Here is a 24,381-nt window from a genome sequence, read left to right as displayed (position 1 = left end):
AGAATTGGTTAAACATGAAACTTATAGATCTCAAATCAGTAAATCTATAAATTTCGTTGAGAATGAAGATTCTATGAATCTATTTGATGATCAACCTGAGTTAATTTTTGGACCTGGTGTTAATGGAAAACTAGTTGAAGGAGGGATATTTCCCTTCTACATTAGCCTTAACATCCACAATAAAATCCTACGCAATACCATGTTTGACTCTGGAGCTTCACATAACCTTATGCCTAAGTCTGTTATGAAAAAGCTAAACTTGGATATCACCAGGACTTACAAGGATATATTTTCCTTTGGTTCAAGCCAAGTTAAGTGCATAGGGCTTATAAAAGATTTGTGTGTTTCCGTAGTTCAGTACCCTGCTAAGACCATACTAATGGACATAGTTGTTGCTGATATACCACCTAAGTATGGTATGTTGTTGTCTAGATCTTGGGGTGCCAAACTCCAGGGATCTCTATAGCTTGACATGTCATATGCTACCATATCATTCTTTGGACATCCCAAGAAACTATATAGAGAGATTCTGATGAAGTATATGGTGAGTACATAAGTACATGAAGTACATTGTGATATTGATTCTTTCATACTTTACAATGTTGAAACTAATCAAGAAGACACTTCAAGTAGTATAATAGAAGAACCAAAATAAACTGCAGTATTAAATGAAAATAAAAATGTCCAAATTCATGAAATTGTAGATAAAAAAGATGACCTATATACCTTAGTCAAGAAAGATTTCATTCCCCCAGATGAAAATTATGAGCATGAAATTCTTTGGCATCTTGAATTTGATGGGTCAGTCAACAAACTAGGTGTAGGAGTAGGTGTATGGATTTACAACTTAGAAAATGATCATGCAGAAGGTCATGCCTACAGATTAAACTTTAAATGTACAAACAACATGGCCGAATATGAAGCACTTATGTTAGGTCTGAAACTAGTCAAAAGGTTAGGAGCCATAAGAGTCTCTATTATGGTAGACTCTGAGTTGGTAATGAAACAAATTAATGTTGTTTATATGACTAGGGATCATAGGTTAGGATTTTATAGAGGTACAGTGGTAGAAATACTAAATACTTTTTTGGAAACCAAGCTTGTTGTTATCCCCAGAAAACACAACATGAAACCTCACATCTTAGCCATGTTTGCTAGTACTTGCAAGTTGCCTTTTCAGCCCAACCATCAATACACTGCTAAGGTTAGGCACAGACCTACTATTCCCGACAACTTAAAGAACTAGCAAGTGTTTGAAAATGACCAACAATTTAACAATTTTTTAACTTTAGATGAGGAATTTGTAAATAGAAACATAGACACAAACATAGCATTAGATTTTGATTACTCTGATGAAGATGAAGATAGATAGATTTCATCCTACAAAGTTTACAAAAGCAGATATTCGAAACCTAAAAAAAATGGAAATTGATGAAGCAATTGATGAAGAAACTGAAGTCATAAGCCTTAAAGACAATTTTTTACCTAAATGATTAACTCCTTTGGAGGACTTATTTGATTCAAACAATACTCCTAAAAATCCTAAAATGGAACCCTTGAAATCAGACATTGAGGAATTTGATATAGGATCTGAAGAAGATCCCAAACCGATAAAACTTTCAAAATCATTACCTCCCAATGAAAAAGTGAAATATATGAAACTGCTGAAAGAATTCCAAGATGTTTTTGGCTGGAATTATGAGGACCTGAAGTCCTATGATACCAGCATAATACAACACACCATTACCTTAAAACAAAATCAAAATCCTTTTAGACAAAAGCTCATAAGAGTTAACCCTATTCTACTTCCTTCTATCAAAAAGGAGATTAAAAGAATGTATGAAGCTAAGATTATTTCACCAATTAGATTTTCAAACTGGGTTTCTAATTTGGTACCTACAAAAAGGAAGAGTGGTGAAATTATGCTTGGTGTAGACCTTAAGAATTTTAATAAAGTTTCACTTAAGGATAACTATCATCTTCCTAAAATGGATCACATACTACAGAGGGTAGTAGGTTCCACGAGAACCTCACTACTAGATGGGTTCTCTAGTTATAACCAAATCCTAGTCCACCGCGATGATCAGGCAAAGAGTACATTCACTACCCCATGGGGCACTTTCATGTATGTGAAAATGCCATTTGGATTAAAAAATGTAGGGGCCACCTTTCAAAAAGCAATGGACATAGCCTTCACTAATGAAATCCATGACTTCCTGGTAATATACCTCGATGATATCACATTATTCTCTAGAACAAATCAGCAACACCTCGATCATCTTAGGCAGGTCTTTACTAAATGCAAGAAATATGGAATTTCTCTAAATCCTAAAAAATCTTTGTTTGGGTTGGAAGATGAGAAATTACTAGGCCACATTATCTCCAAAGATGGTATTTGGATTGACCCAATAAGAATTGAATCCATTTTACAGATACCACATCCCAGGAACATCAAAGAACTTTATCTGAGTTAATTAGATTACTAAACAACATGTTAAATAAAGATTTGAGTATTAAACAAACTCTAGAGGCTAAAAAGTCATTTGAAGATATAAAGTTGTCCCTGACACAGACACCAATTCTCATCAGTCCAATGTTTGACAAGGATTTCATCATATTTTCTTTTGCTTCAGAACATACAATTGCTGCAGTCCTACTGCAGAAAAATGATCAGGGTTTTGAACAATCAATAGCCTTCTTTAGTAAAGCCCTGAGAGATGCACCTTTAAAGTATAATATAATGGAAAAGAAGGCTTTTTCTTTGGTTAAAGCCATTGAAGATTTCAGAGTTTATATCTTGTACTCTCATTTAGTGGCTTATGTTCCCAATATTGTAGTCAAGGACATTCTAACACAGGATGGACCAGATGGAAAGAGAGGGAAGTGGATAGCTACCATATTAGAGTATGATTTATAAATTAAACCTAGAAAATTGTTCAAAGGCCAAGGTTTAGCCAAGCTCATGGCTGAATCAAACTACCAGGCCCTAGACATAAAATTCATTACAGAATTGGATAACGAAGAGGAGATGGCTACTCCACAAATCAGCCAAGCCTTTACAGGCTCACCATGGTATGCTGACATAATATACATTCTACGAAATCTTCAAGCTCCTCCAGAGTTATCCAAGACCAAAAGTAGGCTCTTAAAAATGAAGTCTTTGAAGTTTTGCATACTTGACAATGCTTTATTTTGGAAAATTCATGATGGAATCCTCTTAAATTGTTTGTTAAAGGAAGAATCTAACAAAATATTACAAGAGTTTCATGCAGGTGACTATGGGGGACACCTTTATTGGAAGACAACAACTGATAAGATTTTGAAGCTAGTTTTTACTGGCCCACTCTATTTGCTGATGTAAAGAAGTTTGTAACCTCATGCCACAAATGTCAGATCTTTGAAGGAAAAAGAAAACTATTTCCATTACCTTTGAAACCTATATCTACTGAAACACCATTTCAACAGTGGGGTCTTGATTTCATTGAGGAAATTCATTCCCGTTCCTCTGCCCAACATAGATGGATCTTGACTGCCACATATTATTTTACAAAGTGGATAGAAGCCATACCCTCAAGACAAGTTGTTGATACTGTCATAATAGGTTTCCTTGTGGCCAACATTTTGTCCACATTCAGTTTCCCCACCAAAATCATCACAAAATCATCACAGACAATGCAACGGCCTTTAAATAAAAAAGGATGATTCATTTTTGCAACAAATATCATATAACCTTGGTCACTTCATAGCCTACTATCCCCAAGGAAATGGACTTGCAGAGTCTTCCAATAAGAGCTTAATGAATATCATCAAAAAACTATTGGAAGATAACAAGAAAACCTGGAATAAGAAACTAGTAAATGCCTTGTGGGCACATAGGCTACCAACAAAGAAATTCATTGCACCAGTCCTTACCAGCTGGTCTATGGAATGGAGGTTGTCTTCCCATCTTCTTTGGGAACCCTAGTGATGGAATTACTCCAAGAAGCACAGGTTGATCCAAATGATATTAAAAGGAGGATCAATCAGATAATTCACTTGCAGTAGACCAGGGAGGAGGTGTATATCATATCCCAAATTGTGCAGGAAAGAATTAAGAAAGATTTTGACAAAAGAACCAAGGTAGAAGATTTTTATCTAGGAGATAAAGTTTTGAAATGGGACTTAAGCAGGGAGGATAAGGGTAAACATGAGAAGTTTGACTTCCTATGGAAAGGCTCTTACATTATTTATGCTTTCAGAGACAACAATGCCTATTTCCTCAAAGAATTGGATGGTGTAGAAGTAGAGGGAGGACTAGTCAATGGTCGGATGCTTAAGCACTATATATATCTTAGTTATTGATTTCACTAATCACTTGTACATAATATATCCTTCACAAAGTTTAGTGTGGATTGGATGGTAAATTTTGGAGTTGAAGCCCGAAGAGAAGGCCCTAAGCGTCAAAATCTTACTATCAATAAGTATCAAGAAATCAACAAGGTAAAAGGAAAAGTTGTGGAGTAAGATTACAGAAATTTAGAAGGTCATTGATCTACTAGTTCTTGATATTTCACTGGGAAATGTCATCCCCAAGTGGAGCCACTATTATGTTCATATACCAATAGGTGTCATAATTTTTGAATGGCTGAGGTCAAATCTGTAATACGTACATACCTTTGTTTTCTGCAAATGTTTTTCATATTCAAAAAAATCAAAACAAATTTAAAAAATGTAAAGAGGGTATGTCCCAAAAGAAAAATCAAGGGACAAAAAGATTAAAAAAGATCAAAAAAGATGAAGAAATGAACCCCAAGAAATAAAAAGACCATGAAAGTGTGCAAATCCAAATGCCACTGCTATTTATTTTTCTGCATAATAATGATTGTGTGCAACTTGTTATTTATGCCAAAATCCATGGTAACCAAACATTTTAATCTTGTTTATTCCATGTTTTGAATTTCATTTTTATATATAGAGAATAAAATCTTACCAAACTATTTAATCTTGGTAGATAAGTAGATAGGTAGAGTTAATAAAAGGAGATCAAATATTTAATCTGAGCCCTTGGATGTAATAAAGATAGACTTAGATATATTTCTATTTTAAAAGAAAAGAAAAATGTTTTGATAAGGGTTTTCTAGCTTAAGTGCACCCTAATAAAGAGTAGAAAAAATGGTAGGATAAGTAGATGGGTAAGTAGTTGGATGCTTGCAGAATTATGGTTATTGATTGGACAAAATCATATCATTTACTTTCATCATCAAGTTTTTAAAAGTATGGATGACACTGGAACATTTATTGGAACATTTACAAAATCAAGTGATTAATTTCCCCATTCATTTTACCTTTAATTTCACTAATTTCTAATAAGTAAAGGCAAAAGTACCTAAAACTTTAAGTTAAAGGGGCTCAAAGCATTTCTCTGACTTCTGGAGGGACAGGAACCTCGGCCCAATAACTTATAGGATATAAGTACTAAAACTCCCTTACCAACATTCACCCCTCCATAATGCATTCATTTCATCTAAAAAATCCCTTTTCCTAAGGTAAAACCACCATTTTCCTAAGGAAAGTAATTACCCCTATGCAATACCCTTTTTCAAAAAAACACACAAAATACACTTAGCCTAAGTTATAATGTGTAAATGTGAATATGTAAAAAAATGTTAAACACATTATACTTAGAGCAAAAACCCACTTTTCCACTTTCGTTTCATATTAACTTTTAATTTCCATTATATTTAATTTAACTCCCGAAAAATATAAACCCTTCCCTCATATTTTATTAAATCCCATATCATAAATATCCCACCCCCAAGGTTTGAAACATAAACCTTATTAATAAATTAATTAAATGGATTAATTAGTCAATCAATGGCCCATTAAGAACCATAACCGTCCGCTAAACAAAAAAGAGTAATTAGTTAATCAATGATTAGTTAAATCTATCCCCGCTAATCAAATCACCCCCGACGTCATTAAGCCTCCCTAATCCACATTTAAATAACCCTTCTGCTCATTAAAACCCCATTGGGCCCCTCCATTAAATCTCTGACCAAATCATAGACCCGACCACCATGCGATTTGACCCCTTCAAATCCAACTGTCGATGCTCATATCGGGAGGCCTCTAAAAGCCAAAATTTACCTGCCCGATGTGAGCGATTTCACTATTCACCCCTCCACTATGTGGCGCCTCATCAATGGCATCGGGTAGCCTCCCCCCAAAACCACTCATCCCAAAATGTGATGCAATGGATTCCTCTTACCAGCTCCGCTACATGCCAAAAACATCACATCCCTCAATGGCGCCAACTGTCTGTTTCCCGATGTACTCGCCAAAGTCATTGACTTTACACATAAAACCAAAAAACTTATAATTTTTTTGTTTTATCGTGAAAAGAACATTCTGACTTCTATGCAAGGTAGAGTACATTCAACTGTCAACCTGCTATCAATTTCCAACTTACCAAAGCTGTTGAACTCCAAACCAACTTGCAGACCCGTGCGTTTTCTACCAACAATGCACAGTCACCATTTCTCTGTTCAATAGCTGAAACCGGGTATTTACCCCAATTTCATCAAGAAACCCTATTTTCTTGCCAAGCCTGAAACTGAATTTCTTTAAATACTAAGTGATTTAGTTAGATAAGTTGCCTGGTGACTCTCAAACACACTGAAACAGATCGGTTCATCCCAATTTACTGTAAACCCTTTGCCCCCGTCCCTGAATTCACAAGAACCAAGGATGGAAGCCCCAGTTACACTAAATATCATGCCCATTATGACTCCCCATAGGGATTTAGACCATCTCCCACTTGTAGGCAAATATTTCCAGATTAAAGATACCTTTGTCTCAAAATCCCCTATGAAACTTTTCTGCAAGTACAGATACCATTACTTGAACCAATCAGACTCCATTGGACTTTGGGAATTAGGTTTACCCAACTACCGGCTCCCTAGAGTTCATATATTCCCAGAGATTGTACATTACTGTCACATGAACTATGATCCCATCCAAAGCGCAGTGAGAACCCCTGACCATGCTATCTTATTTACCATCACTACTGAATCTATTAATGAAATGATACAATTACACCAAGCCAAAGTGTGACTCCACTTTCCATTAGAGATATGTCGAATAGATACCCTACCCTCACATCAGTCAGACTCGCTCAGTTATTCCAGACCTTCATCATAGAAGAACAATACCCTAAAGGACTCTCCTCCTTATCTATAGACAATATTCTCCAGCCTTGGCCAAGACATCGTAGACATGATATCAAGTGTGCTAGGCTACACCATAAGTGAATTTTTTTATGAAATCATATTATCTTTTATGCCAATCTATTCTCTTGGCCAACCTCCAACCATCATGTTTGACTATGCCGAGTTTATTGCTAACAAAATGCATGATCGATTCATGAGATTAGAAAATGAAAGAGTGTTTAAGTATTCCTCGGTCCTATATCATTTATTCCTATATTATCAAGCTGATAGATTTCAAATTACCCTCCAAAAGCTTGATACCAAAGGAAAACCTAGATCAGTGATCTTCTGGACTTCATTGATCCATCAATTTGATTCCCAATACTCTTATATAGATTTCATAGACCTCTTTGTGTACCCTGTGACAACTATGCTACTAGGAAGCCTTCCACCCAGAATCAGTACAGATGTTAGGAGGGTCCTACAGTTTTCAAAGCAGTACAAAGTGGGGGATTGGTACTTGTACCAAAACCACATTGAAATCTAAATCTATGGATATGAATTGCCACCTTACAAATTTCCTAGATACCTCCCCATGAGATTGTTTTCTCTGGAGTAGTACAGGCAAATGATCAATTCAAATGAGGTGCAATTTGTAAAAGCCAAGAAGAAATCCCAACTCGGGATAAAGGATCAGCTGGGCCCATTTATTTGCAACAGTAGGGAAGCAGGAAAGGAGGCAGATGAAATCCTCCAAATCTTGAAACTGAAACTGAGTTTTGTATGGAATTATGTTCCCTTAGACTTCATTTGTAATAGTAGAGAAAAGAATAAACTATCTCCCTACATCCACCATAGGATCCCTGAAATAGAACAATATGATAATTAATCTAAATGGTTGTAAAGCACTTTGATAGATAGAGATAGCACATAAGTTGTTGTTAACAATTTTTTGATAGATTTAGACAGAAGACTTGATGAAGATTCCTTTTGACAGGTGCCGAGAGAGTCTCAATCTCAGAGGCAATCCCAGGGACACAGCAGGCAGACAACAAAGGTAGGAGCATTAGGGAAATGAGAGTCTTCATATCAAGCAGGGCCATCAAAGCAACTAGAGTCTTCAAAGTATCCAGGTCCATCAAGGCAATCAGAGAAAGTAGAAGGATCAGAACCGCCAGAAGAATCAAAGAAGCCTGAGATCCTAGAGGAACTTGCTCAACATGAACAAATCATAAGCAATCGTCCTCTTTTGTAGACACCTCTAAATGAGGAAGGGAACCCCAAAAGAGAGAGAGAGAGAGGAGGCCACTCCTTCCAGTAGACCTGTTACCCAAACCTATACTAAGAGACAAAGGTTGAATCCATTTTCAGAGTAGGAATACACTGAGGAAATAACAGGAACTTCAAGAGCAGAAAGGACAGAAAGCATGCACACTACTCCTTCAGGAGGTACATAAGAACCTTCCACCTCACATGCTCAAGCGTTGGAAAGACAACAGAGTGTGGAAGTATCCTCCTTTAGGGCTCCTACTGGACAGAGGCTAGATATCAAGGAAAAATACAAGGAAATCAAAGCAAGGAATGAAAGGCTAAAGGTGCAAATTTATGCACATTATCTGAAGATGGCCCCAACAAACCAATTTACAAGGCTAATTTCAACCTTTGACATAAAATAAGGGAAGATGCAGATGAAATTTTTGAAGCCAACCATATAACAACCTAAATCAATGGAAGATTACCTAAAAAAAAAATTTGAAGTATTGGCAAAGGATATCTATCCTACTGAACAAATTAAATTATATAAGAAAACTGGTGAAATGGTCTATTCCACCTTGACCAGCATGGCAATAGAAGCCCACCAACTTTAGAATTCACTAAATAAAATGTCAGCACAATTCTAGTTGGAGAAGGCCTCTTCTCAAGGCAAAGACACAAGAATAAAGTCCTTAGAGGACTTGGTCATAGAGCCGGGACATGATCCCAAGGATGTGAAAGCTGCAGAGAAGTTTATCAAGAAGAAAAACGATGACATGGCTGCACCGAAAAAGAAGCTTAAGATTCCTCCTCTTCATCATCCTCAAACAGCTAAAGTAATGGAAACCAAAAAGGAGGAAGAGCTTATGGACTTGTTCCTAAAGCTTAATTAATAGTTAAAGGAGACTAAGAAAGAATTGGATAATTTGATACAGTCCAAGCAGAGTCATTTGGCCACCACTCCTTAGACTGTAATACCTACAGGTACTTCAGCAGGCACATCTACATCAACCAACATGAAGTCAAGCACTTGTTCACAAGAAAACCAAGTTTTGATAAGTACACAGAAGTTGATGAGATTTACAGGAAAATGATAAGGATGAAATTACCTGACAGTGAATGGTGGAAAATTTTGACTGATTTACTATAAGTTACGACAATAAATCTACATGGTAAAACATGGCTGCTAGGTAAAATAGATAATACAGGATCAAAGCAAAATAGGTAAAGAGTATCAGTAAGTAGAAGGTAGAAATTGAATCCAACACATAACTACAAAGCAACTGAAAGAGCCAAATCAGAGTTACAACAACTAGCACAGTCATGATAAAAGGGACAGCTAGAAGACAGTTCTCCATTTGTCTCTATCTTTGTGTTGAAGATATTTTTTATTTCCTAGAATAATTCTCATATGGTTATGAGATATTTTGTATCAATTTTTGTATAAATACTTCAAAAATTGAAGTAATTAGGGTGGATTAAAATACATTTCTATAAACATTTTATTTTGATCTAAGGAGCTATTGTACTCAAGACTTGGCTGGTTTTCTTGGAAATGAAATAAAGCTAAGGATATTTCACTGGATTCTCGCGCAAAATTGGAATAAATAAGTATCACCTTCTCATGTTTAAATATTGTATTCTCTTCATGTTATGAATATTCATATGTGTTTCTTATTAAATCTGTAAAGTAAACAAGGGATGATATCATCAGAATTAGCTTAAGTGCTCTCTGTTTTAACTGTGTACTTTCTTTATGTTTTCGACTAAACTGCCTTGGTTTGGGAATTCTTAATTTATCTCTTACTTCCATAGTTTACCCCCCTTTGGTCCATAGTAAAGGATTCTTCATTTCCCTTTGCTCTTGATCATCCTTCCTTTCTTCATCTTAATCCTAGTTAAGGATTCCTCATTGCCCTTTGCCCTGGTTAGGACTATTTCACCCATTTAAACCTACAAAATTTCTTTTGTTGTGCTAGCATACCCTGTGACTCTTACTTTATTGATTGATCAGATCTAGTTAAGCCACTCTTTGATTGACTCCATAGCCCAATGGCCTGGATACTTGTTCTACCCATCTGTTTTCTTAATTCCACCACCCAATCAAAACCAAACATCATGAGCACTAAGAACTACCCTGAAATCCTACCTAAAAAACAAAGTTAAATTATAAAGAAAGAGCCTTCTTTGGACTTAGGTTGGCTAGAACCTGAGTCTAAAAGATTAGGTTTGTGGTTACCTTAGACTATTCCTTCTTTGATAACTTCTAAGGAAAAAGTCTGAGTGATAACAAGATGAAGAGGCTCCAAAGGCTAACGCTAGGCTAGTTGGGCTCGCAATGGCCTAGAGAGGCTGACGCAGATCCTAGAGGCTGATGGTGGGAGATTTCGTGGGGAAGATTGGGGCTGATATTTTTCTCTGACTAAGATACTCATTCTACAAGGAGATGTGTAATTCCTTTGGTGCCCAATTTCGAGTTAACACAAGTCTCTTTAAAGAAAAATGAAATATGTTATAAATGAAAACACAATATATGCTATTATAAAAAAGAAAAAAATGAATATACATATTTTTCTAGTTTTAATTAAATCATTATAAAACCCTATAACTTTTTTTTTCGATAGGTAAGAACCCACGGGGGATTTGAACCCTATAACAATGCACTTATAAACCATCAATCCCAAGCCCCATGGGTTGTAAAACCCTTTAACTTAGCATCAAGGAGATTTGGTAAAAAAATTATTCTCACATTCAACTATTAAAAAGAACATGTAATTGAAACTAAAAAAGAAAAATAATTGCTTTGTAACAAGAAAATAAGAAGATTGAGTAACTCATTCAATTCTTAAATTAGAATTAATATCTAACATTTGAAAAATATGAATAATACAAGGTACAATATAAATCATAAGTAAAATATTTAAATCTGTAAGATTAATTAATATTAATCTATATTTAATTTTAATTTTATTCTTTTGGTTTACTGTATCAAATATGGATACTAGCTACATCAATGGAAATCCCACCTATTTCCCACTTGTGTCAATCTTGGTGGGACTAGAATAGTGAGCCGATGAAAACTACTCTTCTGTATCACCCATGTCCTACTCCTGTTAATCCCAATAGGATTGGAAGGTAAGTGAGAAGTATAAGAGCTACTCCTCCCTAGTAGCCATGTTACACTCACATGACAAGTTTATATATATGTAAGTCAAAATATTCTATTAATTCAAGAAAAAGTTACGTTGGGAGGAGCATAGTTTCAAAACAGCATTGACCTCATTCCAACCAAACTTATTGGCCATATGGTAATGGCGAAAATACACTAACAATAAAAAGAGAATGCTTGAGGACAATATACGACTTGCCCAAAATGACCAAAACCACTCAAGTATCAAAACACAATCCACACACAACATTTAACATCCATATTACCTTGAGTCGGGTCCTACGGGCAATTTCCACATAGCTCGAGTAAGATTTCATGTACATGTTCCTCAATATGTGCCATTCTCCCTTCAAGGTTGTCAAGCGCTCTTTAAGCCCCTTCTGACCTCTCAAGGGAGACAAACAAATCCATCATATGCCAATGATTACACAGGAGTTCATTAATAAATCCAATGATCGCATTGTGATCATCCTAACATTCCTCAGCCAACGACAACAAATATCTATAAAAGTGAGGCTCATAAATAAAATATCTCAATTCCAGTTCTAAGTGAATATCCCAATGTCAATTATGTATACATCATATATGGTGAAAATAAAAATCATGTATATATCTCATGTGGTGAATATCTATATATATATAAACTACATGAAATGTATTAGCAATAAGATGCTTGGCCTTAGTTATATAAAGCAATTGAAAAGAAATATGCCATGTCCATTTATATCTCAACATGACAATAACCCCAGAGTTAAGGCCAAGGATCTTATTGTTAAAACATTTCATGTATTTTTATTATTCTAAACTATGACCATGTAGTTTTATCAATTTTGTTTGAAAATCCAACAAAGATTTCTTAGAATTAGAATTACAAGCATAAGTTATCTAATCTACACAATCCAATTAACCTTGATGTTTTTAAGATTTTGAGTCTAATATTTATGTATTAAAAGGTGCAATATATAAAATTAGGACATATCCATGTTAACCATTAATCTATGGAAAACCTAAATGCACCAAATGTTTTATGGTTCAATTTTTTTTCACCTTTTCCATTCTAAAAAAAATTACCTTTTTAATTCCATGATTAAGATAAATTTATATAAATTTCGACAAAAAGCGTGCTCGAAGCATTGCATGGACGTAGCTCCGATGATATTGAGCACGGACGTAGCTCCGATGATATTGAGCACCGATCATTGCTTTGCACAGTCTTCGACAAAACAATGTGCACTCGACAAAACAATGTGCACAAAGCATTGGCTTTACGTTGAAATCTGATGAATATGAATTAGCATTGCTTAATAGTTGTATGTATCAGAAAACCCTTTGTTTCTCATAATCAGTGTACCCAAAAGGAAGGCTAAATAGTAAAAGGTTTATGGGAAATAACTAGTTTTATTTTATTATTTCGAAAGATGTCAAAGGAATTTTTAGTTAATTTTTTATATTTAAATTGTAGAAAAATATAATTTAACTATATATTAAATTTGATTAATTTAAATATTTTTTTAATTTTATAATGGTTAAAATAATAATAATAATAATAATTTGAAATTTATTTTTGTATTTTTTCCAAAATAACAATAAAATTAAATTAATAAGTATGGTTGTTAGAGAGTGACTATTTTTACTATGAGATAAGAAGTTATCTGCTCTATTTTACTAAAAATGGTAATAATTTAAAGTGATTATTTAACTTTTTTAGATGGACAATGATAAGCTGAAACAGAATACATAAAAACAAGAAGTAACAGTAAGAGATATGATCATATAAACCTTTTTTATTTTATAAAAGAACAATAAGAGAATGTTTATTTATTTGATAGGCTCATAATAAATTAACAGGCAGTTAACAATTGAATAAATGAACAAAGACTTGATAGCTTTCATCAAACAAAATACAATTAATAAACCAAAATATAAAGTAAATAGAGAAACACAAAAAAGTTTCACAAACTGAACTTTAGAAAAAAACAAAAAAAATGTTTAACAATGTAAACGCTGTCCAGCCCTTCACTGAAAGCAACTCTCATGATTACCGGACCATTCATGGTCGGAAAGCGCTTCCTAAAAATATAGACCCAGATTTCGCCAAATCCAAGTCGCCGCTATTGTTAGCTACTGAAACTCTTTCACAGGAGAGGCACATCCTAAGGGTGAAAGCAGGCCTCAGAGGTGGCGATGACATTTTGAGAGCTTTCAGTTTTTCCAGCTCCATGTGAAGTTTTCTGTTCTCCTCTGCAAGTGCCTCATTATATCTCTTCATAACCTCGCAGTCCACTTCGATTTGCTTGAGCTTTGTCCTATAAACAAATTCATAACATCTTAATTAACCAATAACACAAATCGACTGTCAACACAATAGGATCCATCGGATCAAAATTTTTCCCAATAATAAAATTGCTGGAATTTCAAGTTCCAAGTCACTCTTCAAGATTACAGGACAAATTATGTACGTGTGGATTCCAAAGAGATAATTTCCAATATTATAACGTCTACATGCAAAATACGATGAATGAATAAAGGACACTGGCTAACCTTGCTCGTCTGTTCTGGAACCACACTTCAACTTGTCGAGGACTGAGATTCAACTGTAACGCCAACTCTTGCTTTTGCTTCTGCGGAAGAAGAAGAAGTTACAACAGACGAAATGATGACGAAACACAAATGATAAATAAATGAAGTTAATAGAAACTTACAGGTTCAGGTGCCCTGTTCTTTTTGAAGCTTTCTTCCAGAAGAGCACACTGCTCTCTGGACAGTCTAAGCTTCTTCCTGGAAGAGCCCTCTTCTTCCACATCGTTGAGTACCCTCGACCAAACTCTGTCATTCTCCAACTCCTCGCCATAGCCCCGTTTTCGCTTGATCTCGGTATACCCGTTCTCGGTGTTGGTGGCGTTGGAATCCACGGTGCTGCTGTTGGACGACGACACATTGATGGCCCCTGCATCTTCGTTGTAAAAATAGGACGCATCAGATCTCCATGTCACAGCTACCGGACGGACCAGATCTCCATTGGTGTTGGCATCAGATCTCCATGTCACAGCTACCGGACGGATCAGAACCTTCGCTTCTCCCGCTGATCCCTCGCCACCAACACCAATGGATTCTGCACATTACGATTATCCTTATTATTATTCAAAAACACCATTAAAACAACAGACATATCAATCAAAACACCATTAAAATAAAATTCGATCTGTTCTTAAAGATTAGTTTTAATATGTGTTAAAGAGGGCAAGAACATACCAATCGATGGTGAGGTCTTCTCCCAAGGCAGAGTGCCGCAGTCCGACTCAGGAGCTGAGGGAAACAGATGTAACTGCAGCGGAGGCCCACTCACATTTCTTTGCGAAACGTACATCTCATCAGTGATTGTCCCATCACCTATACCCAAGCCTAAAGAAAGGCCTGCACTGCAATCCTGATCCATACCCTTTTCTTTCGGCTAAGGTTTCGATAGAGTGAGAATGATTGATGAAGGTGTAAAATAGAAAGGGAATATATAGGAGGAGAGAATGGCGATAGATCCAGAGTCCGGCCTGACCCCTCAATCTTTAACAACAATTATAATAACTATAATTGACTGTTAAAACGATAAAAGGTTCACCGTCAAACACAATGTCGTTGGTCCTTGACAATTTACGGTGTTGACAGCCTAACATCGTATCTCTTTTTGACCCGTTTAGTTGGCCAACGAAGAGAGGGTATACATTATTATTTGAAAAAAACGCATGGCTGTGGCAAATCGTCTAGCGACAACAAAGTTTATATCACATCATTTTTCGAATTTTTCACAACTTCTCCAATTTCCCACACCAACATTTATGAAGTTCACGAGGTGAGATAATAATGTAGCCTTAAATTAAATATCCAATTTTTGAAACAAAAGAATTTCTGGTTCAAAATGGAGGAAGATCCGATAAATTTATTCAATAAAATAAAGTTTATTTTTAAAATATATAGTAATATTATAAAATTTATTTTAAAATAAACTTTAGTTGAGACATAAAGAAACATGTTAACGGCCTAAGACCAAGAGGCATCTCGCACGAGTGAAAATTTACCTTCTTACTAATCACCACCAGAGTATTAGTTTTCTTTCAATAAGGGTGATGAGTCAACCTTACTTTTCTTTGAATAAATGTGATGAGTCAACCTTCAGTGCTAGCTTCACTTATTATAGGTTTTCCCACCCTCTATTAAAAAAAAATTGTTATAATTTTTAATAAAATTAATGTTTAGCTATTAAATTTTATGATTATGTTTAAAAAATATGAAAAAGAAGTGTTGATCAAAATTTATAATGTATTGATTAGTTACTATTTTAACACAATTTGAAAATAAGATATAAGTTAATTTTTTATTGTAATATTTCAAAGGTATATTATCTTTTGATTTTTGATTGCGCTATATTTTATTTCTAGATCTATATTAATAATATTTTTAATATTATTAATATTTTACAAAGTGATTTTTCTTTTGACTTTTCAATGATTTAGTTAAGATATTGTATCTTCATGCCAACCCAATTTGAGGCACCAAGGGTTTTGATTTGAGTTTGCGGCACCCAACTTTTCATGTTGTTTTGGTACATTACATACTTAGTCATAGTCATGTTCTTAATCTAGCATTTCCTTTAATTTTAAAATTATATAAGTTATGAAAAACTTTTCAATTTGTTTGATATTTCTCAAAAAAGTCTTTAGAGATGTTTCATCCCCAAATTTCATAAATATATAAAATAATTACAATCATGAGTTGCAAAGAAAATTTTCCTTTTATCCCACAGTCAATAGTTTACATAATTTCAATTTTTTTCAATGTTGAAAGAAACTTTTTTCCATTTATTTATCCATATTTTATTGAAGTTCATATTAATCTTATATTGTACATTAACTTTCAGATATTTGTACTACGTTACTTCCATTATCATTTACAAAGTGAATATTAACTTTATGGATTTTTTAATTTTAACATTTATTACCAATGAAAAAAACATACTTATAATAAAGGGCCATATTTAGAATTCCTTTTTTTTGGCCTGACCCATAATAACAATATATCATCTGAAAAAAGGAGAGGAATTGTGACTACCAAGTTAAATTTATGCAAGAATAAAATCATCGTCCACACAACCCTCTAGCTTCTATATATATATATATATATATATATATATATCATCGTCCATCTAGCTTATATATATATATATATATATATATATATATATGATGATGATGATGATGATGGTTAACGTCCGCTGAGACCAAATAATGATCTATCGGACCTAAAAAGACAAATTATTTATTTTGATTTAAGATTTTATTCCTATGCTCAAAAAGCTTGGAGAGAAGCCTCCCGAGCTCACTATAATTTTGGCATTGTAAAAGGCTAGGAAGGTCAGTATTGTAACAAAGGATGTGAAATTGAGATCTAATGTGGTTGTATGCAGGGCACTCTAAGAGGAAGTGGTTTTCATCCTCGATGCTCCTATTCTCACAAATATGGCAGATCCTTTCTATCCATGGTGTTTTAGGAACTGCCCAACGGCCAGTTTCACTATGGAGCTCATGAGAATTCGTTCTAATCTTTGCTATATTAATTTTCTTCTTTGAGCTAGTTAAAATAGAGAGATACTTTTGATCTTCAAGGGTGGGGTTGATGACCCTCTTATAATAACTTAATTTTCTTTTAGACGCTAAATCTTTCTCACACCACAATTTTTCTTTGAACTTAGAAGTAACAATATCTTTAATGTTATTTATGTTTTGCAAAGCATCATTCTCATTGATCTCCCAATATTTTAACCAGGCCCTTGTGTCCTTATGCCATCCTCGGTTGAGCCTTAGGTGGTTTTGGCTGGAATTTAAAGCTAGCTTAGGAAGTCTATGATTGTCTATGTTATTGAGCTTGTGCTTGTACACCAGAAACCTGAGCATAGCTAGGCTCTCAATAGGAGAAAGACCTGCTTCTATAAGGAGAATAGGATAGGGTGTATTATTTTTAATTTTCAGGTTATAAATTATAAAACTCTTCTGGATTTGTTCAATCTTTCTCCATGATTCTCTGGAGATGCTGCAGCCCCAAACTTCACAGCCATATAAGATAACAGGAATGACTAAGGTTTCAAAGAGGAACTTCTTTTTATCCCACATTACGAGGTTTGCAGTTTTAAAATTATTTTCAAGACCAAAATAATCTTTCCATCCCCCATTGATCCTTTTCTCAATGCTATGGTTCCAGTTGAGCTTGTGATGGATATCAATTCCTAGGTACTTGTAAGAATACACTTCCTCCAAGTTATTATTGTCATACATAAAATTAGCGCAAGTGTCCTTCTTGGATTTGATAATCATAACTTTTGTTTTGTCAGTGTTAACCGTCAAATGAGTTTTTTTTTTTCTCAGCAACACTAACTACTATTGTATTAATATGTACAGATAAAACTTACATCCAAGAGGACTGGCTGCCCATGTCCAGCTGTGGCTCCATGGGCAGCTTTAACTGACTCAAAATTCTCTTGCACCTGGCTATAATTCCAGTCTTGACCAGTGCACCAGCAACCAAAAAGATCCCATACAGTTCTACAAAAGCCCACGCAGGGGCATATTTCAAATGACATGTAACCCAGAATTCTACGAAAGCTGCATGTATGACCCGAAACAGAGAAACTACATTGTTTTCGAACACGACCCAAAACAGAGAAGGAAACATGTATCAACAAAAGACTTGAGACTAACAACATGAGACATAAGACAAGAGGAGGGAAACCGACCACGATCCCATACCCATCCGAAAAAAGCGAGGGAGTGCCGCTGGGAACTATTCTTCTGGTTCCGCTTCCAGGATACGAGCCCAGCCTTGTCCTTGGGGTATCCGTCCCACATTTCCATGGAGGCTGGCAATTCTGGTTCACGAGCGCAGCCTGGTGCTTGCTGGGACCCCAGCAGTGAATTGCCCCCCGAACTTGATGCCTCTCCCATTGGACGCTTCCCTTTGTCAACCGCGGGATTTTCCTCAGCCAGGGGCTGCTGCAGTCCGCCAACATGCTCCTCAGGATTTTCCACTGCAAGGGGCAGCTCAATTCCACCCTCATTCTCCTCCGGGATCCTGGTGAACAGGACTGAAATGTGGGCGTTAATGCCCGCATTGTCCCTGGAGCTCCCCAAAGTAAAAGTAACTGAGCCAAACGCAGGAAGTCTTGGCGCACCCTCGTTGGATCCCCCAGCCTCCACAAACTGACTTGCCCGAACAGGGGAAGCTCCCACTCGTCGATGACAGTAACAGCAGCAGCAATGGTGGTGAGCGTCCGCTGCAGGTGAGCGAGAGGAGCTACCACGCCCTGAGCCCCTTCCTCTTCTGCACGGCATCCTTTCTCGCACCATGCTTCCCTCGTCTTCCTTCTTAAGCAATTCTCCCCTCCAATTTGGCTCGGGACAGAACTCAATTGCACACAGGCCAGAACCAGGAATAACCAGCAGCGTGCCAGCCTCACCCAAATCAGCAATGTCACCGCTCTTCTCCGAGCCCTGGGCAAATACAACGTCGAACTGAGCTTCGCCTGCCCACATTCCCAAATTCTTAATGCCTTCAACATTCCTTTGGAGTACTCCCGCATTGAAGGCGATCTGCGACCTCTTCATTATTCCCAGCGCCTTCATTAAGGCCATTAATCTGCATTGCCCGGCTTAAGGTGATGGCGGCGTGAGGCATTAAAGACCTCCGGCCTTCACGTGGCCTCCCTCGTTGGGCAAGTGGCTCTTCCTGAGCTGGCGACGTAGCACCCGCATCCGGGACAGCAGCCTCCTCTCGCATCAAGCTTTCATATTCCTGGAGCTGCTGCCTGTTGGGGATGATGTTTGTGTTTCCCATAACCAGGGGCAAGCTAGTCTCAACTCCAATGTTGGCTAGAAGATCCGCAATTTTATTGCCTTCCCGTCTGGTATGGGTGAAAGAGATGGCTCTAGCGCTGCTGAGCTTTTGTGCTATTTCATTTAACCTTGCTTCTAACCTCCAACTGGGTGCTATTTTCCTTGCTTGCGATCCATTCTGAATATGAGTTGCCATGTTGATGAGAATTTGGGAGTCTCCTTCTACAATCAGGGGTTGGAGGTTGAGAGTCCAGGCTTGCTGAAGGCCTTGCCAGAGCCCTTCCAACTCTGCTGAGTTGTTGGTGTCCCATCCTATGTTCCCAAAGTAGATTTGCAAAGGAATGCCTTCATGATTCCTGAATATGCCTCCGAATCCTGCAGCTCCAGGATTGCCTTTAGATGCCCCATCAAAGTTTAGCTTATATGAATTTTTAGGGGGTGCTTTCCAATGGCATTCTTTCTCACTGTTGCGCTTAGGAGTGCTACTTTTCAGAGAGTCTTGAGGTATCTGCAACTGCCAATTTCTTAGAATGCTTTGCTCATTGTCCGTAGACGGAAGATCTTCTTTAGTCCATCCCTGGAGCGCCATCGTCTCTTGAATGTTCCTTTGAATCTTGCTCCATATTACATCTAGGGGAGATCTTTTGTTTTTGAAGATGCGCTGATTTCTTTCCTTCCAAATATTCCAGAGGACGATCCCCGGAATGATGTTCCACAAATGATTGAGAATCCTGCTGTTGTAGGGAGGCTTTGGCCATTGCCTTATGGAGCTGATGATGTCTTCCTCCTCTTTGCATCTTCTTTGACATCGAAATCTAACCTTGTCCCAGAGAAGCTTAGCTAGGGGACAGGTATCCAAAAGATGTTGGAGGGTTTCCTCACTTTGAAAGCAATTGTGACATATCGAGGGGCCATGGAAGTTCCTCTTCCTGAGTTTATCCCAAGTGAGAATCTTTTTATGTCCTGTCAGCCAGAGAAAGTAGGAGATTTTTGGCCAGGGTCCAAGCTCCCATATCTTTTTCCATAATGGGTCTGGGGGAGCGGCAAAGTTACATAGAAGTTTATAGGCTTCTGATGTAGTGTAGGTTCCTTTGGGCAGGTATCCCCATCTGAGTATATCCTCACCACTGTCTTGTCTAATACTTCTTTTCCGTAACTCGCTCCCCAACTCCGCTTCCATCCTGGCATCTGATCTGCCGAGGATTTGGTCGCTTGGTTTCCATTTTCTGAAGCCAAATTCTGTTGCCGGCAGCCAGTGATGGTGAACTTTTTCCTGCTGCTGTTCCTGCCTATCTGGAATCAGAGAAGGGTGAAGAATATTTGTGAGTTTAGGCATTTGGTTCCAGGCATCCGTCCAAAACCTTGCATTGCATCCATTCCTTATTTCCCAGAAGCTGTGTTGTTGGATAATCTGATGGTGCTGCTTGGCTGCGTTCCATATTAAAGATCCTTTTTCTGTGGGAGTGAATCTTATGAGATCTTCTTGGGGTCTATTTCCTGCGTATTTAGCTGTCCATATTATCCCCCATGGCTTATCTGGATTGGTGATCCACTGCCACCAGATCTTGGCATTCATGATGGAATTGCTGTGCTCAGGGTCCCTTAGCCCAATTCCCCCTTTGTCCTTGGGCATGCAAACATTGGCCCATTTCACCAATGCCCATTTGCGATTGGTGGCAGAGCTGCTCCATAAGAAATTCCGCTGGATGTTTCTAATGCTTTTTAAAACCCATTTTGGAGCAGCTATAGTAGAGAACAAGTAAAGAGGCATTGCCTGCAAAACCGATTTGATGAGGACAATTCGACTTGCTAGATTTAGCGACCTATAAGTCCAAAGGTTGAGGCGATTTTCGAGTTTCTCCAGGAGGTTGCGCCAAGCAGGATGTTTGATAGCTGAAGCCGTGAGAGGGGCGCCCAAGTACTTGGAAGGAAGGGATGCAGAGGGGAAGCCCAGGATACGAGAGACAGCAGTTTTGACAGAGGGCGAAGTATGAAAAAAGAAAATCTGAGATTTGGAGCAATTGATATGCGTGCCAGAGGCTAAAGAGAAATCCTGGAGGAGGGATTTTAGCCTACGAGCTTCTTGAGCAGAGGGATAGCCAAAGAGCATCGTGTCATCAACGAATTGCTGATGGGAGAGGGCAGGGGAGTTGTGCACCGAGATACCTTTAATTTGATGGGAATGGAGGGCCTTCTTAATGTGCCTCCCAAGCCCTTCCGCCATCAGGATGAAAAGAAAGGGGGAGAGGGGGTCCCCTTGCCTGATACCCCTGGAGGGATTAAAGGGACGGGAGGGAATGCCATTAACCAGGATAGAGAAATGGGTGGAGGTAATCATGCTCAGGATCCACCGAATCCATGAAGGACAGAAACCAAAAGCTTTTAACATATGATGTATGTAGTTCCAGCTTAATTTGTCAAATGCTTTAGAGAGATCTAATTTGAGAAGCATACCTGCCTGCCTTGAGTTCTTGAGAGAATGAATGATTTCGTGAGAGAGTAGGATGCCATCCATTATGTGCCGTCCCTCCACATAGCCAGACTGCTCCTTAGAGATGAGTGCCGGAAGAAGAGGTTTGAGCCGATTAGCTATGACTTTTGAAATCACTTTATAGATGACATTGCATAATGCAATAGGCCTGAATTTATCAGGAGTGATGGATTCCTCCTCCTTGGGGATAAGAGTGATGAAGGTGGCGTTGAGAGAGGGAAGAAGCCATCGCGTTGCTCTGGATTCTTCAACTATCTGCCATACTTCCTCCTTTAACATGTCCCAGAAAGCGTGGAAGAAAGTGGTCGTGAACCCGTCTGGTCCCGGAGCTTTGCCTTCTTTGAGCTGTGTCATAGCTTCATCCACTTCCTCGATGCTAATAGGGCGCATTAAGAGTTCATTTTGTTCCTCTGTGATGATTTTTGGAATGTTGCTGGTGATTTTGTTTATGGCTTGTTGCCTGTCTTCTTTCTGTTCTTGGTGGACCTGTTGAAAGTGATTGAGAAGTTCTTCTTCAATTTCTTCATGAGTTTCAACCTTTGCGCCTGATTGTTTTTGGATGTAGGGTATATTGTTGTGCATTCTTCGTTGAACTGTTGTTCTATGGAAGAATTTGGTGTTACGCTCCCCCTCCTTCAGCCACCTAACTCTTGACTTTTGCTTCCAATAGATTTCTTCCTGCTGCCTTCTATCCTCCAGTTGATTGTGGATGAGACGTTCCTGCTCCAGTGTGGCTTCTGTGTGCCCCTCCGTGATGATCTGCTGGTGAAGAGTTTCCAGGTCCTGAGTGAGCTTTTGCTTCTCCTCGAAGATATTACCAAATGTTTCCCTATTCCATCTTTTCAGATGGCTTTTGAGAAATTTAAGTTTTTGCTAGAATTGGTACATTTTCGCTCCTTCTGGGGGAATGAACGAAGCCCAGGTTGTCTTGACAAACTCCTTGAAAGTGGGATGCGTGAGCCAAAATCCTTCAAATCTGAATGGTCTTTTGGTCATATTACCTGGTCTTTGCCATTGAAGAGCTATTGGCCAATGGTCTGATCCAGTATGAGCGAGAATGGCTGCAGAGATATCTCCTCCTAAGTGGACCGCGTTGTCAGAAAGGAGGAAGCGATCCAGCTTGGAGGCAATTTGGTGCTTGCCTGCCCTGCGATTGCTCCATGTGAAGGTGCCATTGCAGAACGACATGTCTATAAGAGATGTAGATTGTATGAAATCCTTGAAGCGGTTGACTTCAGGCTCCATTCTACTCCTTCCTCCTAGCTTTTCTTCAGATTTGGTGATCATGTTGAAGTCCCCGGCAGCGATCCAGAGCGGGAATTTTCTGCTGTTGCTTAGGGCTTCGATCGTGTCAAGGAGCGCCACCTTACTTCCTGTGTCTTGAGGGAAGTAAACATTTGATAGGTTGCCATGTACATTGGTGCCTAGGATGTGAAAGGTAGCTTGTATCAAATGGTGCGCTGCATGAAAATCGGTTAGGAAGACCGCTTGGGTATTCCATGCAATAGCCAACCCACCCGAGGCTCTAGAAGCGTCTACTGCTACTGAACGACATCCGGGCCAGGCTTTCGAAAAAATGCTGCCTAGCGTGGAACTAGTACACTTAGTCTCCTGGAGAAAGCATATTTGGGGCTTTTCCTTTTTTATCATGTTTTTTAACATCCTGAGTTTTCCGGGGCTGTTTAGCCCTCTTATATTCCATGATACCAGCTTCATGATTAACCGCTGACAGAGGGCCTGTAGTACTTCGTCAACTTAGCATATCTGCCTGAATCTACCAGGATTTTCCCAATCTCTATCGTTCTTTGCAGATCTGTCTTCCGACCTCTTTTTTTCGAGTCCTTTGGGCGTAGAGTGCCATCCCATTGGCTGCCTGGTTGTATCCTGAGTTGGTTTTGATGGTAGGCTCGAGAAATGACCAGTTCGAGTTTATCAAGTTGGAGCTCTGGGATTGCATCGCATGATTTTCTTCTGCATGTCGCTTCCATTTCTAAGAGATCTAAGCCATGTAGGTCTATACTCTCCGGCTCCTCGTCCATTATTTGCACTTGATCGTTGTCTTCAATATTGGTTTCTGGATTCTGGGGGATGTCAGTTTTGCTGTCTACTTCCATTTCTTTGAGATTCTCAGTAGATTTGGTCCGATCCCTTTGAAGGATGGTAGGGCTGATGATAGGGGCGGCAGATTTGGGAGGGGGGCTTGAGGAAGGGGGCAGAGAAGAGGAGGAGGGGTGATCAGGGATGGCATCGTTAATGGAATGGGGATCCTCCGAAGATTGGCCAAGAATATCGAAGCTGTTCTTGGTTACTGGACCATGCGATTTGTTGGGCTGGGGTCTGAAACCATTGCGGGGCTTTTTATGAGAACGCTTCCTGCCTAAGACTTTAGTGAAGCCATCCTAGGCA

General features: G+C 38.1%; 2 protein-coding genes across 2 annotated transcripts; both read right to left on the bottom strand.

Moving 5' to 3' along the window:
• Window positions 1–13,660: 13,660 nt before the first annotated feature.
• LOC149241873 (homeobox-leucine zipper protein HAT1-like) lies at window positions 13,661–15,046 on the bottom strand. Its single transcript, XM_089370693.1, has 4 exons — window positions 14,863–15,046; window positions 14,313–14,722; window positions 14,152–14,231; window positions 13,661–13,916 (listed from the first exon to the last, which is right to left on the bottom strand). The coding sequence occupies exons 1-4, from the start codon at window positions 15,044–15,046 to the stop codon at window positions 13,661–13,663; spliced, it is 930 nt and encodes a 309-aa protein (XP_089226819.1).
• Window positions 15,047–22,848: 7,802 nt separating this feature from the next.
• Window positions 22,849–23,625, bottom strand: LOC149241872 (uncharacterized). The gene has a single exon (XM_089370692.1). It carries the CDS (start codon window positions 23,623–23,625, stop codon window positions 22,849–22,851), a length of 777 nt encoding a protein of 258 aa, XP_089226818.1.
• Window positions 23,626–24,381: the final 756 nt, after the last annotated feature.

This window comes from Pinus tabuliformis, chromosome 8 (assembly GCF_031772625.1).
Source record: "Pinus tabuliformis cultivar Carrire ecotype Pingquan chromosome 8, CPIR1, whole genome shotgun sequence".
NCBI classification, from domain to species: domain Eukaryota; kingdom Viridiplantae; phylum Streptophyta; class Pinopsida; order Pinales; family Pinaceae; genus Pinus; species Pinus tabuliformis.
The sequence above is the reverse complement of the archived record's forward strand: the minus strand, read 5'-3'. Positions and strand labels throughout refer to the sequence as shown.